The sequence below is a fragment of the Amblyomma mixtum genome, chromosome 6 (assembly GCF_055824585.1).
Source record: "Amblyomma mixtum isolate Tamu chromosome 6, ASM5582458v1, whole genome shotgun sequence".
NCBI lineage: Eukaryota > Metazoa > Arthropoda > Arachnida > Ixodida > Ixodidae > Amblyomma > Amblyomma mixtum.
In genome coordinates this window covers 125,321,773-125,334,392 of record NC_143017.1, presented here as the reverse complement: position 1 = coordinate 125,334,392, position 12,620 = coordinate 125,321,773, and the positions used below count along the sequence as shown (strand labels likewise).

Sequence of the window (12,620 nt, the reverse complement as noted above, 5' to 3'; positions counted from 1 at the left end):
AGCCGCCTGCGAAAAATAAGCAAAGTTACGCCATTCTTGTGATGCATTTGCAATGAAGTTCTTCGAACAATGAGAGGCGCCACTTTCAAAAACGGCAAGCACGGCTGGAAACTGAAAAACAAAAGTCGACATATCAGGGGTCACGGCGGCAAGCTGCAAGTGCAGGCCGCTTGAGCCCCTCGGTATTTCGACGGGGCTCCACGCTGCATAGCGCGCAGTGAATCTCGTTACCGCGCCCGCATTCGGTAAAAATAGGCTCCGTGGTGCGAAAGAAACTGCGTGGAGTTATCGAGGGCAGCCGCAAACTGCAGAAAGAACTGCTCATCGCAATCACTTACGTATACATAGACGACGACCACCGAACCTTGCGACCTTCGGAGCGTTGTGTTATGTGAGGTGAACGCGTAAGCTTCCAGGAATCCTAAAAGGTCGGCGAGCAGCAGTCGTGCTCTGTCGCATTTCATTTAACACTACGTCCACGTGAAAACTGCATGGGCACTGCTCATTAAACAGCGCGTTGTGAGTAGATTATCGCATGCTTGTTGACTAACTACGCTGTAAGTATATTCGCAGATGACCCCCTGCGAGAGACTCCGCTGTGGTCGTTATTAGTACGCTCCTGCGCAGGTCACCCTCTAGCCTGACAGGTGACAGGTAGTAGCAGAGCGAAACATTTCGCCTGCCACGGCGAAAGTGGAGGAATGGACAGCTGGAAGGTGGCTGCCATGGGAAGATTCTGAAAGGTGGCAAAAGTAGAATACGTGAAAAGCTCTAACTTCGCATTGCCGACAATCGTAACCGTCTGTCATGTTTCTCTCTTTTTATTTTCAGGAGCACGCATACCATTACTACCATTTTAGCTGGATGTATCAGCTCTCAAACGAAAAGCGGCAAAATTCTGCGTTGCGTACCGGCGTCCCATCGACCGCAAGTATGTTGACCCACGCTGGGGCTTTTATTTAATGAGCCAAATGAAAGGTAGCGGTGCATGCATGTGATAATCCTCATATATTTTTCTGCATGCTTCAAAGCATATCCGCCTTCTCACTGAACAGGAAACAAAAGACCACATGCTCGCATCACGCTTCACACGTTGCAGACATTGTGCATGCAAGCGCGTGTCTGCATGAGTGAGTGTGAAAAAAAAAATGGCGGGGGTTCAACGTGGCTTGAACTTTGTTATACGAGCGAAAGCTCTGTTAAGCATGGTCTCCACGTCAAGGTAAATTGTCAAGGTCAAACGTCAAGGTCAGGTACCCGATGGTCATAGTCGTATGGTCCCGTGCTCATACGACCATTAGATTGGGCCATACCACATGCAGTTAAGTTCGGTTAGGCCTTGTAAAACATTGAAGGTCACTCTTTCATCCACATCGAAATCGTAAATTTCATCCCAAGGAGTAGAGCTCGTGCTCTAAAAAAAAAAGGGAACAGACAATTAGGACTTTTAGAATGCCCGCAGCCTGCGTAGAGTAGCTGATTCGACGGCCGAAGTGAGAAAGAATGCGCCTCACCCGCCATCTATTGAGCACAACAGAGCGTTAATGCCATTGAGAGCTTGTGAGCCGGCACAAGCAATATAGCACGCACCCCGAGGAGTCGACTGTCTCATTTTCCACAGCGCTAAGGTTGAGCAGCAGGATCATGTGCTCGAGCAGGTTCTCGATGGAGGCCCCGGCGATGCCGCGCACGCGGGCGTACAGGGACAGCGTCTGACGCACCGTCAGCCGGCCCAGCACACCGTCGTAGTGGGGACAGACACCGATGCGCTGCTGCCAGGCGGACGTGTTGTGCAGCGGGCAGTCGGCGATGAACGCCGAGCCCGATGAAGGCGGCACCACGCCCGACAGGATGTCCAGCAGTGTAGTCTTGCCGCAGCCACGCAGGCCGAGCACCACGAACGCCTCGCCGGGCTCTACGTGGAAGGTCAGGCCCTGCAGAACCTGCACGTCGGGAGTGCAGGTGATGAAGGTACGAGGAGCAATGGACGCAAGCACACCAAAAAGGCTACCGGGTGTCCCAGCTTCTGTGCCCTTTTGGATTGTCTGTACCCTCGAATAGTTGTATACATAAAAGCGATCCACATCGGGTCCCAAGACAGTTAGATGTAGAAACACACCTGCATTGTGTACCTGATGGAAAAATTGGAGGGGACACTTAAGCTCGGCCTTAAGGGTATGAAGCGATAGCGTTAATGGGTCAATGCCCATATATGGGGAATTGATCATTCTCAACTTCGCATTCGCAGATCCCTGGGAGTACTCGTACCACTGCTGGTGCAGGGGTGCAGCAGCTAAGCGGTGCGCCCCTGCTGTGCGATGGCAGGTGCTGCCAGCGGTGGGGATTGGGCGACCCTCGTTGCTCTTCCAGAGGAACCTCCCGCGTCCAGTCAATAACTTGACTGCCACCTGCCGCGGTGGTCAGTTCGCTCACAATTCAGATGAGGTGGTTGCGATGAGCCACAAGGTCAAGTGACCTTGCCCACCTAGGTTGCTTCTATGAGGATTTTTCACCTACAACACCAACGACGCTGAGGACAACGACTCGGATTTTCTGCAGAACGGGAGCCTTAACGCTGTAGCGTTAAAAATCCCTTATCTCGCTAGCGTAAAGCAGTGCTGTCTCCATTGCGCAGGCTTGTGGTGCGTTTCGGCACCACGCTCTGAGCCAAAATTGAGCTGGAGCCAAACGTATGCACTCTCCTAAACACCCTCCCCAGGGACTCACACCCAGGGCATTAAATACTTAACGCGACAGTGCGCAAATTTTTATGTCGCCATGTCACAAATCCCCGATGTGCGCGATAAAGCTACTCGTTCATTTTTAATTCCCAGTTCTCATGGAAATACAAGTGAAAACTCCAGCAGGCATAATTACATGAAAAGGTTTCTTACAAAAACAACATTAAAAAACTTTTGCACATATACCTAGAAAAGTTGGGTGTGTGAAGCCCTTTGTTTCGAACTTTAAGCTAAGGCAGCAAGTGCATTGCTATGGGTGAGGCAAAAGACAACATCGTCGCCGTTTTGTGCGGTGGCAATGAAATGACGACAGACCTATGGACTTTAATGCCACTGAGAGAGAGGCCGCAGCAAAGACAGCCGAATGCAGTAAGAAGTGTTGACTAACAACAGCGATGGGGCCAATTGGAGCGGCAGGCAACAACCGTTTAATGCATGCTTACACTGTCTCAGGCCACCAACAGATGCCCAGTAGCTATAATTCTGCACTGCTTTCAGCCTTCTCACCGATATAGTGCTACCGCGGCGGTGCTGAGCCATTTACGGAGGAGGCAGGGGCGGTTTTAGGGGTCAGTCATAGAGGTAGTGTACTGGTAGTGATTTTCCTGTGTATGGTTTTTCGCTTCAGGGGTCGCTCCCCCCCCCCTCCCCTCCTGGGTAGAGCTCAAAGACGGCATTCGATAAACTACACACTAGAGCTAAGCAGAAATTATTGATGGCACGAATATGTATGATGGTTGCTGTGCTAATTGTAAAGGTTTACTCAAGATAAGATTACGCTCCTGTGCTCTTACTTTTCTTAAAATGTATGCAAACCGTACGTTTCCTTTACAAAAAAGTTTTAGACAGTCTATAGAGTGTCTATAGACTTCTGTCTATAAAGTCTATAGGCTGTCTATAGACAACAGTCTATAGGCAATACAAATACCATAGACAGTCTATAGACAATGTATAGATTTATGGCCATACACTTGTAGAAGACTTGTCTATAGACAGTCTATAGACTATGAATAGACAAAAAGAAATATCTATAGGAAGTCAATAGAGTCAATAAGAAGTCTATAGACTGTCTATACACCATTATTTATAAGGGTTGTGCCCACCACTATGACACCTTTCTTCTATCTTCCACTCCCTCTTGCATCTCTTCCCTCACGGCGCTGTTCAGGCGTTCAACGAAGATGAGACAGCTACAGCGCCCTTCCTTTCTTCACAAATAATTCTGTTTCTTACAGCCTCCGCGCACAAGAGTCCAGCAGGTAGTGTCATTGTGCGCTTTGCATCACCCCCCCCCCCCCCCTCCCCCTGCCCCTACTTCACAGTAGGAGTGAAGCTCGCGGCAGGGTTAAGTACCTGACGGGTGCCGACGGTTTTGCGCAAGTCGAGCACTATAAGTGCTGGTTTCGTCAGATCGCGGCCGCCCACTATCTTCTCAACGACTCTCTTCTCTTCAGCCACTCCAGGCCGCATCTCCCCCTCTTGCGTCGGCGCGCTCTGTACACTGGACTGGGACCGCGTACGCAGCAGTCCGTGCTCGAACATGCCGAGAAGCGCGAGGAGAACAAATCCTTCGATCAGCATCACCAGCAGCTCAACCATGACAGAGTCCCTGCGATTCAGAAAGCCATTCTTCCACTCGAACGTTATACGTCCACGAGTTAGGAAAACAAACTATTAAGAGTAGCCATAAACCACGTAGCCTTAAACAAAAATGCCAGTAAAAAGGAAACGAAACTCTACCTTTGGTAGAGACCTGGCTTTCGCATGGTCTCATGGCTACATAATGTAGTTTGAGGCGTATCAAATGAATAAGAAAAATACCAGTCGGGTACAACTCAAGAACGCAGTAACATCTGTCTTCCAAAGGAGGTCCTACAGCCAATGACTTCGACCAATTCTCATGACGCCGCGGTTAATTTTATACGGCTTAGGTTAATCCTCTTTTATCTGTCACCCCCTGCGATGTCACATTAGCAGATCCAAGGGGATTAACCACGATGTCATGGCAATCGGTCGACGCCAATGGCTGGAGAACGTCCTTTGGGTGCGCATCTGCCCTTTCGTTCGTTGTGTAGTAAGAGACTATAGGAAATGTTAATCGCAAGCCCGGTGTCAGATGCAGAAGCATGGTGGCCAACGAAAAAAAATGAAGAAAAGAAATATTACAATATGCGCCTCGCGTTACATGTGCTCAGCGCGGGCATTGAGAAACACAGGTTACATTTCTCAGGAAGAGGTGGTGGTAGAAGTTTGGCCTGATTCTTAGTAAGAAAAAAATAAAATAACCGCCCTTTCCATCTTCCGAGGGGCAAAAAATGGGAAAATGATATCTAAATCGTTACCTATTTCCGGTCGAATTAGTAAAAGTGTAACACCCAAAGAGTATGAGGCCGGCGCCATGAAGGAAATGATTGATTTACTGGTCGGAGTGCTCGAATGTAAGATGACGCCAGCACGAAAGGGAGCTCCATTCGGCGGCATTTCGGCGTCATCGTCTTCGACCACTGGTGCTGCTCCTGCTGCATAAGGCCGCTGCTACTGCTGCTACAAAAGCACTTACATGCCTACCTCGACAACATTCCAACCACAAATGTGACTGAAGCTAATGAAAGAGAAGTTACATATTTAGTGCACCTAACCGCATGACCAAATATAACCCACTGTCAAGAACACTCCTCACACGCACGTTTCTTAAGGTAGTGACCCACCTGGCAAGCATTGTACTCCGTCAGCAAGAGAAGGCGGCAAATAATTAGTCACGGCACACTAATAAGATGTTAGCATCGTTTAACCATGTAATGATCAGAGAATATAAAGATCCAGATAAAAGTTATAAATTTGAAGCATTCCATTATTAGTGGTCCCACATCGCAGAGATGGAGAAAACTGGTAGATTTAGTTTTTAAAAATGTGAGAACTTCATAATTAAAACTATCGAATTACAATTTCTGAATTAACAACGAAGAAACTGCGCACAGCTAAATTTGTGCGTTTAGTAAATTAGGAAAGAAATTGACGCTATTCTATCGCCTGCTAATCCAGCAGTACGGGAACAAATTTTGTGGTTTTGCTACTAGGGTTAGCTTTTGCAGTGTGTGATCTTCCAGGCGGCCCCTTGCGTTTCTAGGTATTTCACTTCTTAAAATGTTCTCAGGCATTCATATGCAGACAAAGATAATAAACCTATAGAATTAGCAGTCAAAATTATCCCCATGTTTGCGGTTGGTATCCTGTGGTACACTAGGCACCACAAGGCTGATTTGGACGCACTTTTTTACTTAGAGTTCAAAGGGCGTATGTGTGGCCCCTGTCTTCAAGCGGTCTGTTCGCACTGTACAGGGTCAATAAAAAGTTCCCAGGCCGCAGAGACCACTTTTCAGAGGTATATCTTGACACTTAAGGGGTCAATAAAGCTACCAATGTTCTCAGAGGTGAGAACGATGCTCATCGTACCCTCTACAGAAATTTTGTGCTTCGAGTTGCCGGAAATGCCAGACTACACTGATGAGAAGCATACCCGTGGCCTGGAACTTTTGGCCAATCCTGCACATAGCTTTCCGCTATACCTGTGGAAAGCGAACGGGCTGAGATGGGAGACGCTCCTTCCGTTGCTGGCGTAGAAAGTGGCGCAGCAGTAGCGCAGGTTCGTCAGCAGCACGGCGCCGTCGTCCGGGCTGTTGTGCAGGTAAGCACACACGTCGTTCACTACGTCGACCGAGCCCTGGCAGTAGCTGTCTTCGGTGACCTTCTGCTGCACCTTGGTGAGCGCCCAGGTGTAGGAGAAAGGCGGCAGCAGGTAGAGACTCATGAGCAGCGCATCCCAGGGCTGCTCGGTAGCGATGAGAGTGTCGGAGCCCCTCTCTTGAGAGATCAGCACTTGCTGGTAGCCCATAGCGCTCACAGTGCCTGCATGAACCACGCAGGGACCAACGAATCTCGGTACCTCTCTGCAACTAAGCGCAATGCCCGAACTCCAAACACACTTGCGCCGCGCGTCACCGCGGGCCAGGAGTCCCGCGCGAGCCCCGATGCTCGGATCTGTTCCTGTGAGATATTTGGCGTGCGCGCTGCACACGAGCACAGAGTGAACGAGTGTCGATGGCGCTGCGGGTTATGACGACAGTGTTGAGATACAGGATCACAGTGAAAAGACGTGCTTAATTATTTGTGTACCAAAAACATACCACACATTTTAAAATCACTTTATTACGCTGATTACTACTTTTCACCATTCTTGGCAGTCGAACTGCTTACCTCTGCGTATCTCTCTTGACGCCCGACGTGGCGCGGCGCTCAATGCGCCAGCACGTGGTGCGACGCTTTGGAAGTGTGATTGGAGTTTGTCTTTAAGAGCACCGTTTCGAACATTTGTTGCATGCCGGTGTAGTTATCAGGGAGCGTTTTTTGGAGCCAGGCAACAAAAAGTTACGAAGTAGACAAGAAGAACTTGTTGTTGGGCTAGTTGGTAGTTATTCATAATTAAATTCAAAGGCACCAAACCATACGCGCGCACACACACACACACACACACACACACACACACACACACACACACACACACACACACACACACACACACACACACACACACGCACACGCGCACGCGCGCACGCACGCACACACACACACACACGCACACGCACACGCACACGCACACGCGCGCGCACACACACACACACACACACACACACACACACACACACACACACACACACACACACACACACACACACACACACACACACACACACACACACACACACACACACACACACACACACTCTAATATGTTGTCACACTACTCTTTGCCAAAAGCCAGAGAACTGATAGAAGCATTCCATATCGAAAAGAGGGGCAACTTGTGCGTCAGTGAAAAGTCGATAAACCTGTATAAGGCTGAAAAAGCGTTTTTTGATCGCTGCTTATCTTCACGAAGCTGAATGTCTTCCTTGCGCATGCGCCGACAGTGACATATATGTACGTGTCTTTCTGCACATTAAATCAGTTGTGAGTGGCGCTCTGTCTCGTCTTTCTTCTCCTGTGTGTGTGTGTGTCTGCGTATGATTTGGCGCCTTTGAATTTAATTATGAAGTAGACAAGGAGAAATCAAACATGAGCTGCTCAGCCTATGTGGCTTTGTAGGACACATATATGCTTGTTTTAGGTTTAATGGAAGACGCGTGAAAGACCGTTGGGACGTAAGAAGAGTAGTTAGTTATGTTATGTTGGGTTTATTGGCATATAACCAACTAACTGTATCATGTCCAAAAGACATGGTTTGATCAAATCTTTTCGCAGATTGAAAATGCATGTTTTGAAGCCGTTTAAAAAGTGCTTAAATATTCATGTCCTCAAAACGTTTAAATTCTGAAGGCTTTAAAACCGTTGGTCAAGCTCCTGAAAGACTGCTTTTACTTCGGTTCCACTGCATCATCACGTATGAGGTTATGCCCAAATAAACTTTTTAAAAAGTGCACCTTCAAAATGAGCAAGGGAGTGTGCATTACAATATATGGACGGTTCTTTATTGAATAACCATAAATATTAAATTTTAGGGACCCGCCGCGGTGGCTCAGTGGTTACGGCACTCGGCTGCTGGCCCGAAAGACGCGGGTTCCATCCCGGTCGCGGTGGCTGAATTTCGATGAAGGCGAAATTCTAGAGGCCCGTGTCCTGTGCGATGTCAGTGCACGTTAAAGAACCCAGGTGGTCGAAATTTCCCGAAGCCTTCTCTACGGCGTCCCACATAGCCCTAGTTGTTTTGGGACGTTAAACCCCAATAAACCAAACCAAACCAACCAACCTAAATTTTAGTAAGATGCTATGAGGGGCTATTTTTAATGCACACAGCAGTCATTTCATGGAGTAAAAAAATCATGAAGGACACTTTAGAAAACTTACGTGCTTTCAATGGTTTGGTTTTGGTTTATGAGGTTTAACGTCCCAAAGCGACTCAGGCTATGAGAGACGCCGTAGTGAAGGGCTCCGGAAATTTCGACCACCTGGGGTTCTTTAACGTACACTGACATCGCACAGTACACGGGACTCTAGAATTTCTCCTCCAAAGAAATTCTAGCCGCCGCGGCCGGTATCGAACCCGCGTCTTTCGGGTCAGCAGCCGAGCACCATAGCCACTGGGCCACCGCGGCGGCTGTGCTTTCAATGCGAAAGCACTGTCTAGCCGTGAACTCTATTGCGAGGTTTACTAAATTCCTTCCATTGTAATGAGACACCTGCTCATTACCGAACAGTCGCAAGGAAATGCATACATTAGATTCATCTTTATTCGCCAAGATGCAACGCGGTTTTGTGCCCTATTGGTTGCGTTGTCGCTTCGCAATCTGAAAGCCCTTGATCAATTCTTCACACCTTCGTAAAGATTTTTATTTTTCTTTGCTGTAGACGTCACTGTGTCTAGTGATGACGTCATATGAGACCATGGTGACATCATTGGGGGTTTTGAGATCAGTGCTGGTCAGCGCCTTCGGGTTTTATGGCCGATGGCCATATAATACTTTCACAATTAGAAATTAATAGCAACTGCTTAACACCCCGAAGAGACATACAGGCTATGAGGGACGCCACAGCGGAGCGTTCCAGATAATTTTGATCACTGGAACATTATTGAACTGAGCGCAAATAGGGCACAGAAAGCCGCTGCGTACCTGAAAGGGCGGTGATAGCGTTCACAATCATGAAGCCGCTGATCAGCGAGTCGGTGGCGAAGGAAAACCAATAGACAAGCGCCAGCATGCTGTGAACGTAGCTGAGGAAAACCGCGACCACGCTGATAGCTAGAAAAAAAGGAAGAAAGCATACACTGCTTAAAAACGGGCACAGGCGCTGCGCTCTACAACAATAACATTGCAGTTGTTCGCCTGAAAATAAATCTTTTGTCGCCGTTTAAAAATTCTCATCTTTGGAAGTCAGATGGATATCGTAAAGTATTTTCTGCAGCACTGTATTCAGTGACTTTAAAGATCCATGCAGAAAAAGTTATCACATCCTCAGCTACCACCACGAGATGAATCGTAAGTTCGAGTTCATATTTTTATTTTGGTCAAAATTGCAGAGAAGGCGCTCTTGCGAGTAATCCCCGAGCAATCCCGAGTGATTCTTCTTGTGACACCTATTGCAAGATTTGCCTCTTTCTATGTGGCCTGAAAAAGAACCTCCACGGCGTAAGTGAACGCTGATTCACCACTACCTCAAATTAGTTCTGAATACCAGCCGTTGAGTTTAAGGTGGAACCCCATCTACGCTTGGAATGTTCTGGCCTGTTATGTGTGCTTACTGTGACAGCAAAAGCAGCGGTGCATGATATACAGTTATAGCACTGAACTCTGAACTTATTAAGCAACAAATAGAATTGAGAATACTGACATGGACAGAAAACTAAAGAAATTTGATTTACTCATGCAATACAAACAGGTAGAAGCTTAGAATAGTCTACCAGGCTCCATAGCTAGCAATGTGTGTAATGATGTGTTTCTTTCTCGCACTGAGGCCTTGATGCCCCAGTGCAATCAATACCATTATTGTCTATAAATCTCCTCGTCACTGCTCATTGCTCTTTTCGCTGCCTATGTGCCATGTTATTTGTGTTATATTTTATTTTTATTCACCGTACTACAATTCCGAAGGGCACCAGTGCGGACTCAATCCAAGCGCCTTACGGTTTAGCTGCACACCGACGTACTGGCAAAAAAAGTAAGCGCGGCTCCTCAGGGACTCACCGATGCTGATGAACTCCGAGTGGCAGTAGAGGACTGGAAAGAAGAGCACCAGCAGCGCCACCAGGGACAGCACCATGTCCCACACGTAGTTGCCCAGCCAGTAGATGAACGGGTGCACGCCCGACAGGAGCTGCATGGTCTTGGAGTTGGTGACGCGGTCCTCAATCGGAAAGAGCACGAAGCTGGCCGCCACCACGGACGTGGTAGCCGGCAGCAGCACCATGCGCAAGACGCGCGAAGAAAGCATGCTGGCCAGCTCCTCCGCGTAGCGTGAGTGCGCGGTGTTGTGTGACGTGATGGTGTCGTTCCGCTTCTTGAGGGGCTGCAGTACGGTGATCATCTGGGCGTCCGGATCGCTGGCGACTTTCCGAAGCAACGCGCTCCCCACGGCAGCCAGGGAGGCCGACTGGGTGTGATAGGAGTCGCCGTTGTACCAGGCCACCGCCTTGCCTGCCGTCGCGGCGTCAGCGGCCGCCTTGAACTCGGCGCCTGCTCTGTACTCGCGGAAGGCAGTGCGCGACCCCTTGAAGTCCGCCATGACACCGCTTACGCTGGCCACGTCCTCGACCTTAATGAGGAGGAAAATGAGACATTAAGATGTACAGGCTGAAAAATATACAGCCAAAGGGGGTGGCTTTCAATCCGCGTAGCGGGGCTCTTTAGAGCATTTGACAGCCCTAATCTAGGGAGGGTTGAGGACTTGAGTTCCTCCCGCCTTCCAGAGATTAGGGTCCCTGACTATGCAAGGGAAGCCGCGCTGCAGGGCTCAGAAGCAGACCTCTTGGACTGTATACTTCTGACAAAGACTGTATATTACGTTTCATCGGATGGCACGTGCAGTGAAACCGTTGAAAAAGAAATGATTTCCTCAGTTTCATAATCGGACGAACAATATGAAGGAGCTTAGACGAACTAACTGAAAAATCAGACTTCACGATAAACCGGCAGGCCAATATAAAAAAAGCTTAGGGCGGTGACGCTACCATTCGAGGCTTAATGGTTGCCCAAGTAAGCTATGAAATGGAGTTAGCTCTGCCAAAAGCATTAGACCAATATGTTTATAGCCTGTACTAAAGGCAATGTAGTACAATTGATATTTTAATCTTTACAATTTGTGCATACCATTAATTTCTATTAACTTAGTCACATGAAAAATATACAATATCATTTTCTTGTATAGCAAGCTGTGATAAAAAAAAAAGAATCTCTTCAATGTTAAAACGCGGGAAAGTCTTCTTAAAGAAACAAGGTTTATTCGCCCAACTGGTGCGTATTTCACAAGATGAAACCAGCTGAAAAAGAATGCGCTCACAAGAGGCGGATATACACAATAAGGATTTGTTGTGTTCGAGCGTCTTGCCTGTGGGCATCCTTCGCTTGTAAACGCGTATTGCGGTATTTTTTTTTCTCTTGAAAAACAGTGTCTCATTGGTCTCCGAAGTATTCTGCATCAAAATAATTAGTGGCTTCTGGCGTCTTCCGCTCAGCATGCTTCACATTATGTTTGCTTTATTTCGTGGGTATGAAGTATTGTGTTGTGTGGTGTGGTATAGGGTGATATAGTAGGGCGTGCTGGGTTGGGCTGTATGGTATGGAATGGTATGGTATGTGGGGTCTGACGTCGCAAAACCGCACATCGGCTATAAGGAAACCATAGTGTAAGGCCCCGGATTAAGTTCTACCAACCACTGTTATTTAACGCTCGATGACGTCACACACTTCGCGAACGTTTTAGCACAGTGTACATCGAAACGTGGCCGCAACGGCCGGCATTCGACCCGCGTCTTTGTGCTCAGCAGCCGAACACCTTGTCCACCAACCACCGCGGCGGATGTCTGAAGCTTCATGCAAGGTATGGTGCCAAGAAATACTTTGGTTTGTGCTAGTCGGTTCATAGCTAAGGTTGATGATTGGCGCCTGTTCCATCATTTTTTGTGCCTTACTTGTCTTTGTCTCTTTCGTGCCTTCTTCAAAATAAACTTCATGCCAGGTGTGCAATCCCAAAAATCGCTTTTGCAAAGCTTTCCTACTGTATTCATGACTGTCAAGCTTCCTAAATAGGTTTCGGCAGGTCAAGCTTGTTACTTAATGGCGTCTGGAACGAAAAGATGCGGACACCCAAGTGCGCTAGGTGTCGCTGCCG

The 12,620-nt window shown here is 48.0% G+C and overlaps 1 protein-coding gene across 1 annotated transcript in view; it reads right to left on the bottom strand.

Annotated features, from left to right (window-relative positions):
- Positions 1-12,620, bottom strand: part of LOC149340282 (phospholipid-transporting ATPase ABCA3-like) — a 34,209-nt gene that overhangs the window by 2,032 nt on the left and 19,557 nt on the right. Inside the window, exons 11-15 of the mRNA XM_089550709.1 lie at positions 10,478-11,045; positions 9,407-9,535; positions 6,308-6,647; positions 4,095-4,350; positions 1,591-1,943 (exon numbers count right to left, since the gene is read on the bottom strand). Coding sequence (XP_089406835.1) covers positions 1,591-1,943; positions 4,095-4,350; positions 6,308-6,647; positions 9,407-9,535; positions 10,478-11,045 — 1,646 coding nt within the window. The remainder of the gene's footprint in view (positions 1-1,590; positions 1,944-4,094; positions 4,351-6,307; positions 6,648-9,406; positions 9,536-10,477; positions 11,046-12,620) is intronic.